General features: G+C 37.6%; 1 protein-coding gene across 1 annotated transcript in view; it reads right to left on the reverse strand.

Moving 5' to 3' along the window:
* SPATA1 (spermatogenesis associated 1) overlaps nt 1-16,565 on the reverse strand; it is a 54,940-nt gene that overhangs the window by 27,377 nt on the left and 10,998 nt on the right. The window contains 2 exon segments of the mRNA XM_052638002.1: nt 8,472-8,703; nt 8,796-8,849. Coding sequence (XP_052493962.1) covers nt 8,472-8,703; nt 8,796-8,849 — 286 coding nt within the window.

The raw sequence follows: 16,565 nt of genomic DNA on the forward strand, positions 1-16,565 counted from the left end.
AGGAAGATAAATAATCCAACTTGTAACAAGAAGAATGATGCTGATGGCAGTCTAGAAGATAGACTAGAAAGGAGATATAAGCAGAAGGCCACTCAAGATGGTTTTTAAGTTTCCTTTAAACTAAGAATCTATCATTTTACAATAATGAAATTTTCAAAGCTTTAAGTCTGAACAACTGGAAGAATGATGGAACGAAAGAAATAAGAAAGTGTACTGGCTTGGGGGCAACAACAATCAAAGATTAAACATGATAAAGTTGAGGCATGTCAAAAAATATAGAGATGTGTAGTGCTGTAAAAGAATAAAAGATAACTAATAGAAACGACTATCCATTTTAATATGAAAAAATAAGAAATACATCTTTTCTCCTTCATTAAAGAACCAATGAAATATACTGTGCATATTTTTACCAGTTATATTTTGATAATATCACAATGTTAGAGCTCAGATATTTTGTATTCTCAAGCACTGCTAAAGAGCAATCTGACAATTTTAAGACACTACAACTATCATCAATAAATGATAGTGCACATATGATAAAAATTAAGGAACTTCATCTCACATCACACATAAAAATAAATTCCTGGTATATTAATGAACTAAATGCGAAAAGCTAACCATAAAATATTTGTAATATAATACAGGATCGTATCGCCATGCTCTCAGGGTAGAAAAGGGATTTTTTAAAGGAGACATCTTAATACAGAGCAAGCACTAACCATGAAAGAAAATGCTGACAAACTTGACTAAAGAACTACAGCTCCACTTTTGCTGAGGATATAGAAAGACAAAACTGCTCCCACCCCAACAAGGAGAAAAACACAATCTATAGAATAATAACTGGACTCATCACAGTTAAGTTTATAAGAAATTAGATTCTAATTTCCTCCAAGGAGAAAATAAGATGTTTCATTTTTGGCAGAGCATTGGAGGAAGTAATTGTCATTGTTTGAAGAAGTAAAAAGGAGGCTTCCTTGATGGCCCAGTGGTAAAGAATCCATCTGCCAATGCAGGAGACATGAGTTTAATCCCTGATCCAGGAGGATCCCTCACACCATGGTGCAACTAAGCCTATGCATCACAGCTATTGAACCTGTCTGTGCTCTACAGCCTATGCTCCACAACAAGAGAAGCCACCGCAATGAGAAACCCACACACCACTAGAGAGCAGCCCCTGCTTGCCAAAACTGGAGAAAAGTCCACAGAGCAATGAAGACCTAGCATGGCCAAAAATAAATCAATATTAAGAAAAAAATAAAGGAAGAAGTAAAAAACAAAAGAGATAAAATTTTAAGGAATTCTAAAGGCTAATATGGGCTACCAAGATAGGAATTTCTAGGATCCCCAGACACAAAAGGTAGTCAATATTCATAGCAAGGTCCTTTCCATGTACCTGTATCACACACTCATAAGAAAGACTGGGGGTAGGGCAGGAGACCGAAAAGAGTCATCTGTGACACACAGGTATGAATGTGTGTGAATAAGAAACCCTATCTTTCTTAACACTCTTTCCTCACAAAAAGCAAGAGCCTTAAGCCAATGGGAAAGGAGCACAAAACTCTCCCATCACAGGGATTGGACAAAAATCCACTGGCTCTGGAGGAAGAATACTTGCAAAAGCCATATACCCTAGAGGAAAAAATAGGTAACTCCTCTTCCACCAATTTCAGCCTTGTAAATTTTTATTACTGAGGAGGGTATAGGAAATCTTCCCACCCCTAGTCTTAGACTAGCCTAAAGGAAGAATAGAAGCAAAAGCTGGCAGGGCCATCTTGAGCCCAGGATCACAAACATACAAAGCATTGGTTTACTACTGCTAGGTTAGGGGAAAGAAATTCTCTGCTAAATTTAAAAAAGTCATTTCCCCCTTTTAAAAATTTCTTTAAAAGATAATACACAGTAAGAGCAAAAACAATAAAAATGTATTATGGAGTTTGTAACATACATAGGGGTAAGATGTATAACAACAATAGCACAAAAGATTTGAGGGAGGGAATAGAAGTATATTACTGTAAGCTTCTTATACTATATATGAAGTTGTATATAATTGAAAGTATACTTCAAATTTAAGTGTATATAATGTATATGCTAGAGACACTTCTTAAAGATACAGACAGCAAATATTTCAGGCTAGTAGACCATGGTCTTTGTCACAACTGCTCAACTCTATCATTGCAGTGCAAAAACAGTCATTGACAATATGTAAATGAAAGGGCATGGCTGTGTTCAAGTAAAAGTTTATTTATTAAAAAAAATAAGCCATAGGGCATGGATTTAAATTTAAAAAAGAAAGGTGTTTTCTGACCATCAACCTACAGTAACCACTAAATGCTTTTTAAAATGAGAAATAACTAACGAGCCAATGGTGGAGAAAAATTGAATAAAATAAAAAAAAACTACTCAATCAAAAAAAAAAAAAAAAGCCAGGGAAGAAACAGAAAACAGATGAGACAAATAGAAAATAAATAATAAAATGGTACATTTAAAACCAACCACATCAGTAATTACATTAAATGTAAATGGTCTAAACATGCCTAATATTAATAAAAGGCATAGATGGTCAAACTGGATTAAAAAGTAAGGTATAAATATATGTTGTTTACAGGAAACCCATTTTGAATATAAAGTCAGATAAAAGTGAAATAGAAAAAGATATACCATCAAAAAATTAATCAAAAGAAAGCTAGAATGATTATATTAAAATCTGACTAAGTGAATTTCAAATTGAAGACCATTACCAGACATAAAGAGAAACATTACATATAACATAGAAGTCAAGTTTTTTCAAGAAAACAACAATCTTAAATTGTGCACACATCTCATAACAGAGCTTCAAAATGCACAAAACAAAACAGCTGAAAATGTCAACACTCATCTCTATAATTGTTAAAACAGCTGACAAAATTTAAGAATTCCTTTCCTCAAAAGAATATAAAGAGAATAAAAAGACAAGCCACAAACTAAAATCTAGAGTGAATTACATAGAAATATACACACATGCATACACATACACACATACAAATGCTGGAAAAATATCTGTACATATTGTCACCCTACTTATAATAACTTACATGCAAAGTACATCATGAGAAAATGCTGGGCTGGATGAAGCACAAGCTGGAACCAAGATTGCCAGGGGAAATATCAATAACCTCAGATATGCAGATGACACCACCTTTATGGCTGAAAGCAAAGAGGAACTAAAGAGCCTCTTGATGAAAGTGAAAGAGGAGAGTGAAAAAGCTGGCTTAAAACTCAACATTCAGAAAACTAAGATCATGGCATCCGGTCCCATCACTTCATGGCAAATAGATGGGGAAACAATGGAAACAGTGACAGACTTTATTTTGGGGGGCTCCAAAATCACTGCAGATGGTGACTGCAGCCTTGAAATTAAAAGATGCTTGCTCCTTGGAAGAAAAGCTATGACCAATCTAGAGGGCATATTAAAAAGCACAGACATTACTTTGCCAACAAAGATCCATCTAGTCAAAGCTATGGTTTTTCCAGTTGTCATATATGGATGTGAGAGTTGGACCATAAAGAAAGCTGAGTGCCAAAGAATTGATGCTTTTGAACTGTGGTGCTGAAGAAGACTCTTCAGAGTCCCTTACACTGCAAGGAGATCAAACCAGTCAATCCTAAAGGAAATCAGTCCTGAATATTCATTGGAAGGACTGATGCTGAAGCCGAAAAACTCCAATACTTTGGTTGCCTGATGCAAAGAACTGACTCATTAGAAAAGACACTGATGCCGGGAAAGATTGAAGGCAGGAGAAGGGGATGACAGAGGATAAGATGGTTGGATGACATCTCTGACTTAATGGACATGAGTTTGAGTAGGCTGTGGGTGATGGTGAAGGACAGAGAGGCCTGATATGCTACAGTCCATGGAGGTGTAAAGAGCCAGATATGACTGAGCGACTGACTGAACAACAATGACAAAATGAGTCAATATTTAAGAGAACATAAAATAGGTAAAACGCTTGAATGAAGACAAATCCAAACGGCCATGAAAAATATGAAGAAATGTTTAAGCAAAGAGAATGACTAGAAAAGAGAAATAAATAATTTGGAATTATAAATTCTGTGTAAGGGTTTAATAGCAGATACAGTGAAAGAGGAGAGTGAAAAAGTTGGCTTAAAGCTCAACATTCAGAAAATGAAGATCATGGCATCCGGTCCCATCACTTCATGGGAAATAGATGGGGAAACAGTGGAAACAGTGTCAGACTTTTTCAGGCTCCAAAATGACTGCAGATGGTGAGTGCAACCTTGAAATTAAAAGACGCTTACTCCTTGGAAGAAAAGTTATGACCAACCTAGATAGCATATTCAAAAGCAGAGACATTACTTTGCCGACTAAGGTCCGCCTAGTCAAGGCTATGGTTTTTCCAGTGGTCATGTATGGATATGAGAGTTGGACTGTGAAGAAGGATGAGTGCTGAAGAATTGATGCTTTTGAACTGTGGTGTTGGAGAAGACTCTTTGAGAGTCCTTTGGACTGCAAGGAGATCCAACCAGTCCATTGTGAAGGAGATCAGCCCTGGGATTTCTTTGGAAGGAACGATGCTAAAGCTGAAACTCCAGTACTTTGGCCATCTCATGCGAAGAGTTGACTCATTGGAAAAGACTTTGATGCTGGGAGGGATTGGGGGCAGGAGAAGAAGGGGATGACAGAGGATGAGATGGCTGGATGGCATCACTGACTCGATGGACGTGAATCTGAGTGAACTCCGGGAGATGGTGATGGACAGGGAGGCCTGGCGTGCTGCAATTCATGGGGTCGCAAAGAGTCGGACACGACTGAGCGACTGAACTGGACTGAACTGTACTGAACTGAAAAAGAGAATTGGTAAGGTAGATTTGGAAGAAAGAGGTGAACAAATTATCCAGAATGTAGTCTGACAGTAAGATTATGGCTCAACGGGAACTTTTTGATACAACTTTTAGAAACAACTTTTTGTTATTGGGTACAGTCACTTTGGAAAACACATGGAAATTACTTAGTAAAGTTGAATGTGTACATACAATCCTAATTCTAGGTATACTTTTTTGAGATCCTTTTGCACATATGCATTTAGGACTCATGTACAAGAATGTACAAAATAGCATATTTATAATAGCCCCAAATTGGAAACCAATTGTCTGTCAGCAGAATAGGTAAATAAATCATGATATGATCATACAAGAAAATATTATACAACAGTAAAAAGAAATGAAATAGTATTATACATGACAACATTGTTGAATCTTTCAGTTATAATGTCAAGTAAAAGAAAAAAGTTTCAATATGATTATTAATAAAATTCAAAAGAGACAAAACTAAATTATTATTAAGGAATACATATTGAGGTTGTAATAAAACTATAAAAAAAGTAAGAAAATAATTATCTCAAAAAATCAAGTAGGACTTCCCTGATGGTCACTGGTTTGGAATCCACCAGCCAATGCAGGGGACATGGGCTCGATCCCTGGTCTGGGAAGACTCACATTCCACGAGGCATCCAAGCCTGTGCACCACAGCTACTAAAGCCCACACACCCTAGAGCCAGTGCTCTGCAACAAGAGAAGCCACCACAATAAGAAGACCGTGCACTGTGACTAGAGAGTAACCCCTGCTGACTGTAACTAGAGAAAGCCCGCACACAGCAACAGACTCAGCACTGCAAAAAATATGTAATTTTAAAAAAATCAGAGTACTCTTTTTATTGGGGAAGGAGGAAGATTGACCAGAAAGAGGCACACAAGGTTGGAAAGCTCTTTTAAGAAGCATAGTGAAATATGCCAGTCAGAGAAAGACAAATACTATATGTTATCATTTATACATCCCTGGTGGCTCAGACGGTAAAGCGTCTGCATGCAGTGCGGGAGACCTGGGTTCGATCCCTGGGTTGGGACGATCCCCTGGAGAAGGAAATGGCAACCCACTCCAGTACTCTTGCCTGGAAAATTCCATGGACTGAGAGGCTCTTCAGAGCCTGGTAGGCTACAGTCCATGGGGTCGCAAAGAGTCGGACATGACTGAGCAACTTCACTTCACTCACTATACATAGAATCTAAAAAATAAAACAGATGAATATAAGAATAACAAACAAACAAAACACATTCCCTGAGAAACAGCCATTAAACTTCTAAAAAGATAATAGGATAAATGCATATATTTAGAATGCATAAATTTAGAATTTATTTAGAATAAATGCATTGTATTTAGAAAAATGTTGCTTATAGCACCATTCATAATAGTAAGAATATTAAATCAAAAGGTTATATAAACAAACATACCACAAGAGAATTCTATAATGATGTAGATCTATATTTATTGGCATGAAATGTTTGTGACATTTTCTAAAAGAGGATTTAAAAGAGTTTGTATGTGTCCTCATTTTTCAAAAGTTAAAAAATATTTATATGAACTAAAAAAAAAAATTACAAGAATATATACCAAAATACTAACAGATACTAATAGCTATGGGCTTCCCTTGTGGCTCAGCTTGTAAAGAAACTGCCTGCAGTGTGGGAGACCTGGGTTTGATCCCTGGGTGGGAAGATCCCCTGGAGAAGGGAAGGGCTACCCACTCCAGTATTCTGGCTTGGAGAATTCCATGCACTATATATAGTCCATGGGTTGCAAAGAGTCAAACACAACTGAGCAATTTTCACTTTCATTTTACAACAGCTATCTCTGGATGGTGAAACTATTGTTAATCCTTATTTTCTTCTTAATAGTTATTGACGTTTCTAGAACTTTTTAAAACGGGCATACACTAGGCTCTCAGTTAAATTATAGTTAATTTTTTTGATGTGAAGCACCAAGAAATTAACACTATTTAAATATTACAATTATACAAAATTCATGATTAAATATTCTTAATAAAATACTTTTTTTGGGTTTTGTACAAGTAGCATAGTTCAGGGACTTGGCCAGTAGCCTAGGGTATAAAATATGATACTACTCATAACTTTATGTAGGGTAATTGCCTACTTCATTAGTTACTTGATCTTGTACTTTTCAAGACTACTGGAATTCCACAATTAACTTTTTTCCCAGGTGTTTTTTCATTTAACCTCTAATTGATACCATGACTGAAAGCCATATATATAACTGCAGGGATATACCTAGATTAAAAAAAATAAGGTAAAGACTCTCACTGATCACATTAAATGTGTGTATGCTCAGTCTTTTCTGATTCTTTTGAGACCCCATGGACTGTAGCCTCAGGCTCCTCTGTCCTTGGGATTTTCCAGGTGAGAATACTAGAGCAGGTTGCCATTTCCGCCTCCAGGGGCCTTCCCAATCCAGGGATAGAACCCGTGTTGCTTGTGTCTCCTGAATTGGCAGGCGATTCTTTATCACTGTGCCACTTGGGAAGCCCATGTTAAATGTACCTAAGGTTAAGCACAAACACACACACACACAAACACACACACACAAGAAGGGGCTAAGTTTGGAATATCACTAGGCATAGTATAAACTTAGAATGCAGAATGCAATAATTGTTATAACTGAAGATGAATAAAAATGCAACTAATTAAGAATAAGTGTATTTTGAAGCTGTAAAGACTGTTGTCATTAATTGAGGGGGGATTCACTTAATTCATATATTTTTAGTATATTTGGTTTTCTATCACAATTTATTTGCTGTATGCAACCAGGTAAAAAAAATCCAACTGACTTATTTCAATATATTCTTAGAGTGTAGTACCAGCTTGGGAGAAGGCAATGGCACCCCACTCCAGTACTCTTGCCTAGAAAATCCCATGGATGGAGCCTGGTAGGCTGCAGTCCATGGGGTCGCTAGGAGTCAGACACAACTGAGCGACTTCACTTTCACTTTTCACTTTCATGCATTGGAGAAGGAAATGGCAATCCACTCAAGTGTTCTTGCCTTGAGAATCCCAGGGACGGGGAAGCCTGGTGGGCTGCCGTGTATGGGGTCGCACAGAGTCGGACACGACTGAAGCGACTTAGCAGCAGTACCAGCTTAATTTATATGTTTATAAGTTTAATTTTGATTTTTTAAAAACCTACCACTTTTTGAGAACTAAATTACCAGTAAGTTGGTACGTGTAATCATACAAAAATTTTTAGTCTTTGAAATACAAATGTCTCCCAATATTAAAGTTATTTTGCTTTGGCCTGATACTGTTTGCCTGGATAAGATACTTCTGAACTTAAAACAATAAGGTTTTATGTAACAATCACTTTCCTTCTCCTTTAGCCTTAACTTTATCTGAAACTATTATAAAAGGTGGTAGACTTTGTGTTGTATTTTGATTTTATTTTAGCATAGTATTTAGATTAGTCTTTCTTTTTTCTTCCAACTCGTACAACTATTTTTAAAAATTCCCAAACTGAATTGGAGCTTTCCTATTATATTGCCTGTATTTGTAAGGCTAGATTTGCCCAGAGTTTGCCCAGACTTGACTATTAAAATGTACTATAACAGCTTCATTCCAGTTGAAATCACCTTCTTCCTGATTCTTGTCAAGAAGTTCTTTCAAAGCATTTTCTAAAAAACTAGGATCTGTTCCAGGTTCTTCCTTTGATGGAGTTATACTAAGTGATCTGTGTATTATCCCGTCAGGCTCAGCAACACCATTGTTAGTCTGCTGTTCATCTAAAGAAACTGCTGCTGATGCTGAATAAATATTTCCTAAATGATCCATTATAGGAAGCAAATATAATTCTGGTTGAAGAGCCTAAAACATACAGGAAATTTAAAAATTAGTTTATAGTTTAAAAAGCAGTAAGATAAAAAATTAGCATAAATTTAAAATGTCAAATTACACACATATGGAGGAACAAATGATTTGAGTTTCAGTTCTGATTCTTGCTTTGTCTTCACCTACAAACAAATGAAAAAATAATTAAAGCTTTTGTAGCATTTTCTTTAACCTCACTGTTTTGCAGAAGGCATATTTCTGTGATATAAAATTCACATCAAACAGTTGGTACTAAAGCTGGTAACTAAGCTAGATTCTAGAAAAGGTTAGAATATATCCTACTTCTATTCAGTGTGCTAAACATAATTGAAACTCTATGTTATTTAACAACAGTAATTATGGCTCTCACTTGCATGGACTTACTATGTGCCAGGGCCTATTCTAAATGCTTTACACTTACATATAAAGCTCAGTTAATCCTCACAGTTCCACATGATAGGCATACATATTGTCTGTATGAGGCACAGATGAAAATGAGGCAAAGAGAGGTTAAGTATCTTGCCTAAAATTGTAGAAATAGGAAGTTTCCAAATTGGGACGCAAAACCAGGTAATCTAGTTCCAGAATCCAACTTTGTAAACTTTACTTCCTAAATGTTAGACCCGTAAGTTAATTTGTTACTTGTTTATTCATTCAACAATTATGGAGGGCCTACTATGTATCAGGTAGTGTTCTATAGGGGATGGTAAACAATGTGAAGTCCCTGCTCTCAGGTCCTTATATTCTACTTGGAGAGCAGATGTTAAAAATGATTTAAGGTAGTGATATGTGATTTATGAAAATAAAATGGAGTGATGTAATAGAGAGTAATTTAGAGAAAGAATATCTAAAAATTAGGTGGTCAGGGAAGGCCTTTTTTAAAAAAAAAATAAAAACAATAATTGAACTGAGAACTGAATTATGAAAAAAAGAAGCAATCTATTTGAAAATCGGGGGAAGTGATTTCCAGGCAGGTACAAAGATGATGAAAGAGATGTGAGTTTGGCTTCATGTGAGGACCACAGGAAGATTTTTGTGGCTAAAATGTAGAACCAAGAAGAAAATAGTAGTAGATGAAATCTGAGAGACAGCCTGTTCCTGAGACTCTTCTTATCTTTGCATAGCCACTGTAAGACTCCTGGTTACAATTCCTGTCTCTGGTTTCTTAAGGCTCTCATCATGTTATCGTCTGCTCAAAAACTACAAAGTTTCAGGAAAAAAAAACCCAAATGCATTAATCTGGCATTCAAGACCTTCAACAACCTACATTTACAATTGTCTACTATTCCCTTTCACACAATCAATGCTCCAGTAAAAACTGAACCAGTCACTTTTCTGTAGTTGCCTGCTTAGCCACTTCCATGCTCATTCTCCTTTCTCTACTCAGAAAGCTTCTCCCACCCAACATTTTTGCAAGATCAAATATTTATCTGTCAAAATCCAAACTGATGATCATCTCTTTCCTAAAGTTTTCCATTTCACCTCTTCTCTTTCTGGAAGCAGTCTCTTGTTCTTCGAAATATAGAGAATCAGTTCAGTTCAGCTCAGTCGCTCAGTCGTGTCCCACTCTTTGTGACCCCATGGACTGCAGCATGCCAGACCTCCCTGTCCATCACCAACTCCCAGAGTTTACTGAAACTCATGTCCATTGAGTCGGTGATGCCATCCAACCATCTCATCCTCTGTTGTCCCCTTATACTCCCACCTTCAATCCTTCCCAGCTTCAGGGTCTTTTCAGATGAGTCACTTTGCATCAGGTGACCAAAGTATTGGAGTGTCAGCTGCAGCATCAGTTCTTCCACTGTATATTCAGGACTGATCTGGGGCTTTCATGGTGGCTCAGATGTTACAGCATCTGCCTGAAAAGCAGGAGAGGCCCATGTTCGAACCCTGGGTTAGGAAGATCCCCTGGATAAGGAAATGACAACCCACTCCAGTATTCTTGCCTGAAGAATACCATGGACAGAGGACCCTGGTGGGCTACAGTCATGGGGTCACAAAGAGTGGGACACAACTGAGTGACTTCACTTTCTTTTTCTTTCTTTCTTTTTTCCTTTAGGATGGACTGGTTGGATCTCCTTGCAGTCCAAGGGACTCTCAAGAATCTTCTCCAACATCACAGTTCAAAAGCATCAGTTCTTTGGCACTCAGCTTTCTTTATGGTCCAACTCTCACATCCATATATGTCTACTGGAAAAACCATAGTTTTGACTAGATGGACCTTTGTTGGCAAAGTAACGTATCTGCTTTTTAATATGCTGTCTAGGTAGGTCATAACTTTTCTTTCAAGGAGCAAGTGTCCTTTAATTTCATGGCTGCAGTCACCATCTGCAGTGATTTTGGAACCCCCCCAAAATAAAGCCTGTCACTGTTTTCACTGTTTCACCATCTATTTGCCATGAAGTGATGGGACCAGATGCCATGATCTTAGTTTCCTGAGTATTGAGTTTTACGCCAACTTTTTTACTCTCCTCTTTCACTTTCATCAAGAGGCTCTTTAGTTCCTCTTTGCTTTCAGCCATAACGGTGGTGTCATCTGTATATCTGAGGTTATTGATATTTCTCCCAGCTTGTGATTTCAGCTTGTGCTTCATCTAGCCCAGCATTTCTCATGATGTACTCTGCTGCTGCTGCTGCTGCTAAGTCGCTTCAGTCGTGTCCAACTCTGTGCGACCCCATAGACGGCAGCCTACCAGGCTCCTCTGTCCATGGGATTTTCCAGGCAAGAGTACTAGAGTGGTGTGGCATTGCCTTCTCCGGATGTAGTTTGCATATAAGTTAAATAAGCAGGGTGACAATATACAGCCTTGACATACTCCTTTCCTGATTTGGAACCAGTTAGTTGTTCCATGTTCAGTTCTAACTGTTACTTCCACCTGCATATGGATTTCTCAAGGGGCAAGTCAGGTGGTCTGGTATTCCCATCTCTTTAAGAGTTTTCCACACTTTGTTGTGATCTACACAGTCAAAGGCTTTGGCATAGTCAATAAAACAGAAGTAGATATTTTTCTGGAACTCTCTTGCTTCTAGAGTTTTGCCAAGAGAACACACTGGTCATAACAAACACCCTCTTCCAACTACACAAGAGAAGACTCTACACATGGACATCACCAGATGGTCAATACTGAAATCAGATTGATTATATTCTTTGCAACCAAAGATGGAGAAGCTCTCTATACAGTCAGCAAAAACAAGACCGGGAGCTGATTGTGGCTCAGATCATGAACTCCTTATTGCCAAATTCAGATTGAAATTGAAGAAAGTAGGGAAAACCACTAGACCATTCAAGTATGACTAAATCAAATTCCTTATAATTATACAGTGGAAGTGAGAAATAGATTCAAGGGATTAGATCTGATAGAGAGCCTGAAGAACTACGGATGGAGGTTCATGACATTATACAGGAGGCAGGGATCAAGACCATCCCCAAGAAAAAGAAATGCAAAAAGGCAAAATGGTTGTCTGAGGAGGCCTTACAAATAGCCAAGAAAAGAAGAAAAGTTAAGGCAAAGAAGAAAAGAAAAGATATACACATCTGGATGCAGAGTTCCAAAGGATAGCAAGGAGAGATAAGAAAGCCTTCTTCAGTGATCAATGCAAATAGAGGAAAACAAAAGAATGGGAAAGACTAGAGATCTCTTCAAGAAAATTAGAGACACCAAGGGAACATTTCATGCAAAGATGAGCACAATAAAGGACAGAAATGGTATGGACCCAACAGAAGCAGAGGATATTAGAAAGAGGTGGCAAGAATACACAGACGAACTATACAAAAAAGATCTTCACAGCCCAGATAATCACAATGGTGTGATCACTCACCTAGAGCCAGACATCCTGGAATGCAAAGTCAAGTGGGCCTTAGGAAGCATCACTATGAACAAAGCTAGTGGAGGTGATGGAATTCCAGTTGAGATCTTTCAAATCCTAAAAGATGATGCTGTGAAAGTGCTGCACTCAATATGCCAGCAAATTTGGAAAACTCGGCAGTGGCCACAGGACTGGGAAAGGTCAGATTCATTCCAATCCCAAAGAAAGGCAATGCCACAGGTTGCTCAAACTACCTCACAATTGCATTCATCTGAGACACTAGCAAAATAATGCTCAAAATTCTCCAAGCCAGGCCTCAATAGTATGTGAACCGTGAACTTCCAGATGTTCAAGCTGGATTTAGAAAAGGCAGAGGAAGCAGAGATCAAATTGTCAACAAATTGTAATCATCGAAATATACAGAATATGCTGTTTTAATTATTTGTGTATTTTGTCTTCACCACTACACTGAATATTCTTTTTATTATTATTTTTTTTTACTTTACAGTATTGTATTGGTTTTGCCATACATCAACATGAATCCACATTGGTGTACATGTGTTCCCACTCCTGAACGCCCCTCCCACCACCCTCCCCATACCATCCCTCTGAGTCATCCCAGTGCACCAGCCCCAAGCATCCTGTATCCTGAATATTCTTTAAGGGAAAAATCTATGTCCAATTCTTTACTTTCTCTCATTTTCTATAGAGAAAAACATCAATAACTATTTGTTGAAAATAATAAATTATTAGAAACAGTTTAGAATTTGATTTTAATTATTGTCAGATCATTTCCAATTCAGAATTCTGTGGCTGATATTTAGTAATTTTACATATCATGAAAAAGAACAAAAATTTATGGGAGGAATTCTTTGTCTTCCAAGATTAAGGGAAACGATCTTATGATCAGTAAATTAATGTTCTGTGTATGGAACAGAACTCTATGCCAAAATGTTCAAATCTAGTAGATAAGCCCAAGAATTCCAATAGCAAATTCCTCTACAGTACTACTTTGGGGGGGATGTTTATTTTTTTCATTATCACTCATTATTTAATTATTTTCAATAAACATTTAAATGCCTAAGTGCTAAAAGCCTTGTCAGGCATTTGTAAATAAAATAGTGAATAAAATAAGGTCTTTGCTCACAGGGAGCTACAGTCTAGGCAGAGTTAAACAAATAACCAATAAGCAAATACATAATAATGATATGTTTAAACTAGAGTAGAATAGAAATAAACTGCATTTTACAGTTTCAATTCAGTTTAGTCATTCAGTCCAACTCTTTGCGACCCCATGGACTGCAGTACACTAGGCTTCCATGTCCATCACCAACTCCCAGAGCTTGTTCAAACTCATGTCCATCACGTTGGTGATCCATCCAACCATCTCATCCTCTGTCATCCCCTTTTCCTACTGCCTTCAATCTCTTCCCAGCATTAGAGTCTTTTCTAAAGAGTCAGTTCTTCACATCAGGTGGCCAAAGTATTAGAGCTTAAGCTTCATCATCAGTCCTTCCAATGAATATTCAGGACTGATTTCCTTCAGGATTGACTGGTTTGATCTCCTTGCAGCCCAAGGAACTCTCAAGAGTCTTCTCCAACAACACAGTTCAAAAGCATCAATTCTTCAGTGCTCAGTTTTCTTTATAGTCCAACTCTCACATCCACACATGACTACTGGAAAAACCATAGCTTTGACTAGATGGACCTTTGTTGGCAAAGTAATGTCTCTGCTTTTAAATATGCAGTCTAGGTTGGTCGTAACTTTTCTTCCAAGGAGCAAACTTCTTTTAATGTCAAGGCTGCAGTCACCATCTGCAATGATTTTGGAGTCCAAGAAAGTAAATTCCGTCACTGTTTCTATTGTTTCCCCATCTACTTGACATGAAGTGATGGAGTGGATGCCATGGTCTTCGTTTTTTGAATGCTGAGTTTTAGGCCAGCTTTTTCACTCTCCTCTTTCACCTCCATCAGAGGCTCTTTAATTCCTCTTTGCTTTCTGCCGTAAGGGTGGTGTTATATGTATATCTGAGATTATTGCTATTTCTCTGGGCAAACTTGATTCCCACTTGTGCTTCATCCAGCCCTGCATTTCACATGAAGTACTTACCATATAAGTTAAATAAGCAGGTTGACAACATACAGCCTTGACATATTCCTTTTCCAATCTGGAACCAATCTGTTGTTCCATGTCCAGTTCTAACTGTTGCTTCTTGATCTGCACACAGATTTCTCAAGAGGCAGGTCAGGTGGTCTGGTATTCCCGTCTCTTTCAGAATTTTCCACACTTTGTTGTGATCCACACAGTCAAAGGCTTTAGCGTAGTCAGTGAAACAGAAGTAGATGTTTTTCTGGAATTCTCTTGCTTTTTCTATTATTCAATGTATGTTGCCAATTTGACCTCTGGTTCCTCTGCCTTTCCTAAATCCAGCTTGAACATCTGGAAGTTCTTGGTTCATGTACTGTTGAAGCCTAGCTTGGAGCATTTTGAGCATTAGTTTGCTAATATGTGAGATGAATACAACTATGTGGTAGTTTTAACATTCTTTGGCATTGCCTTTCTTTGGGATTGAAATGAAAACTGACCTTTTCCAGTCATGTGACCAGTGCTGAATTTTCCAAATTTGCCGTTATATTGAATCCAGCACTTCCACGGCATCATCTTTTACGATTTGAAATAACTCAGCTGAAATTCCATCACCTCCATTAACTTTGTAGTAATTCTTCTTAAGGCCCACTTGACTTCACATTCCAGGATGTCTGGCACTGGGCGAGTGATCACACCATCATGGTTATCTGCGTCATTAAGATTTTTTTTGTATAGTTATTTTGTGTAATCTTGCCACCTCTTTTTAATATCTTCTGCTTCTGTTAGGTCCATAAAATTTCTGTCCTTTATTGTGCCCATTTTTGCATGAAATATTCCCTTGGTATCTCTAATTTTCTTGAAGAGAGCTCTGGTCTTTCCCATCCTATTACTTTCCTTCCATTTTTTTTACATTGATCACTTAGGAGGTCTTTCTTATCGTATCTTATCCTTGCTATTCTTTGGAATTCTGAATTCAGATGGGTATATCTTTCCTTTTATCTTTTGCTTTCCTTTCTCTTCTTTTCTCAGCTATTTTTAAGGCCTCCTCAGACAACACTTACCTTTTTGTATTTCTTTTTCTTGGGGATGGTTTTGATCACCACCTTCTTACAATATTACGAACCTCTGCCCATAGTTCTTCAGGCACTCTCTCAGATCTAATCTCTTCAATCCATTTGTCACTTCCATTGTATAATCTAAGGGATTTGATTTAGGTCATACTTGAATGTTCTAGTGGTTTTCCCTACTTTCTTCAATTTCAGTCTGAATTTGGTAATAAGTAGTTCATGATCTGAACCATAGTCAGCTCCCGGTCTTGTTTTTGCTGACTGTATAGAGCTTCTCCATCTTTGGCTGCAAAGAACATAATCAATTTGATTTCGGTATTGACTGTCTAGGGATGTCCATGTGTAGTATTGTCTCATGTGTTGCTGGAAGACGGTGTTTGCTATAACTTGTGCGTTCTCTTGGTAAAACTCTGTCAGCCTTTGCTCTGCTTCATTTTGTACTCCAAAGCCAAACTTGCCTGTTACTCTACGTACCTCTTGACTTCCTACTTTTTCACTCCACTTGCCTATGATGAAAAAGACATCTTTTAGAGGGTGTTAGTTCAATAAGGTTTTTAGATCATCATGGAACCATCCAACTTCAGCTCCTTCAGCGTTAGTGGTTGGGGAATAGACTTGGATTGCTGTGATATTGGTTTTCCTTGAAAACAAAAGGAGGTCATTCTTTTGTTTTTGAGATTGCACCCAAGTACTGCATTACTGCATTTCAGACTCTTTTGTTGACTGTGAGGCCTACTCCATTGCTTCTAAGGGATTCTTGCCTACTTAGAGTTTAAGTAGGGAAAATCTTGAGTAGACAAATAAACCTTATATAAATAAGAGAAACCAGAAACTTTGAGATCTAATGGTTTGCTGGACTGAGATTTCAGCTAGGAAAACTCTCTATTTAGAAAATC

This window comes from Budorcas taxicolor, chromosome 3, assembly GCF_023091745.1.
Source record: "Budorcas taxicolor isolate Tak-1 chromosome 3, Takin1.1, whole genome shotgun sequence".
Classification (NCBI taxonomy): Eukaryota; Metazoa; Chordata; class Mammalia; order Artiodactyla; family Bovidae; genus Budorcas; species Budorcas taxicolor.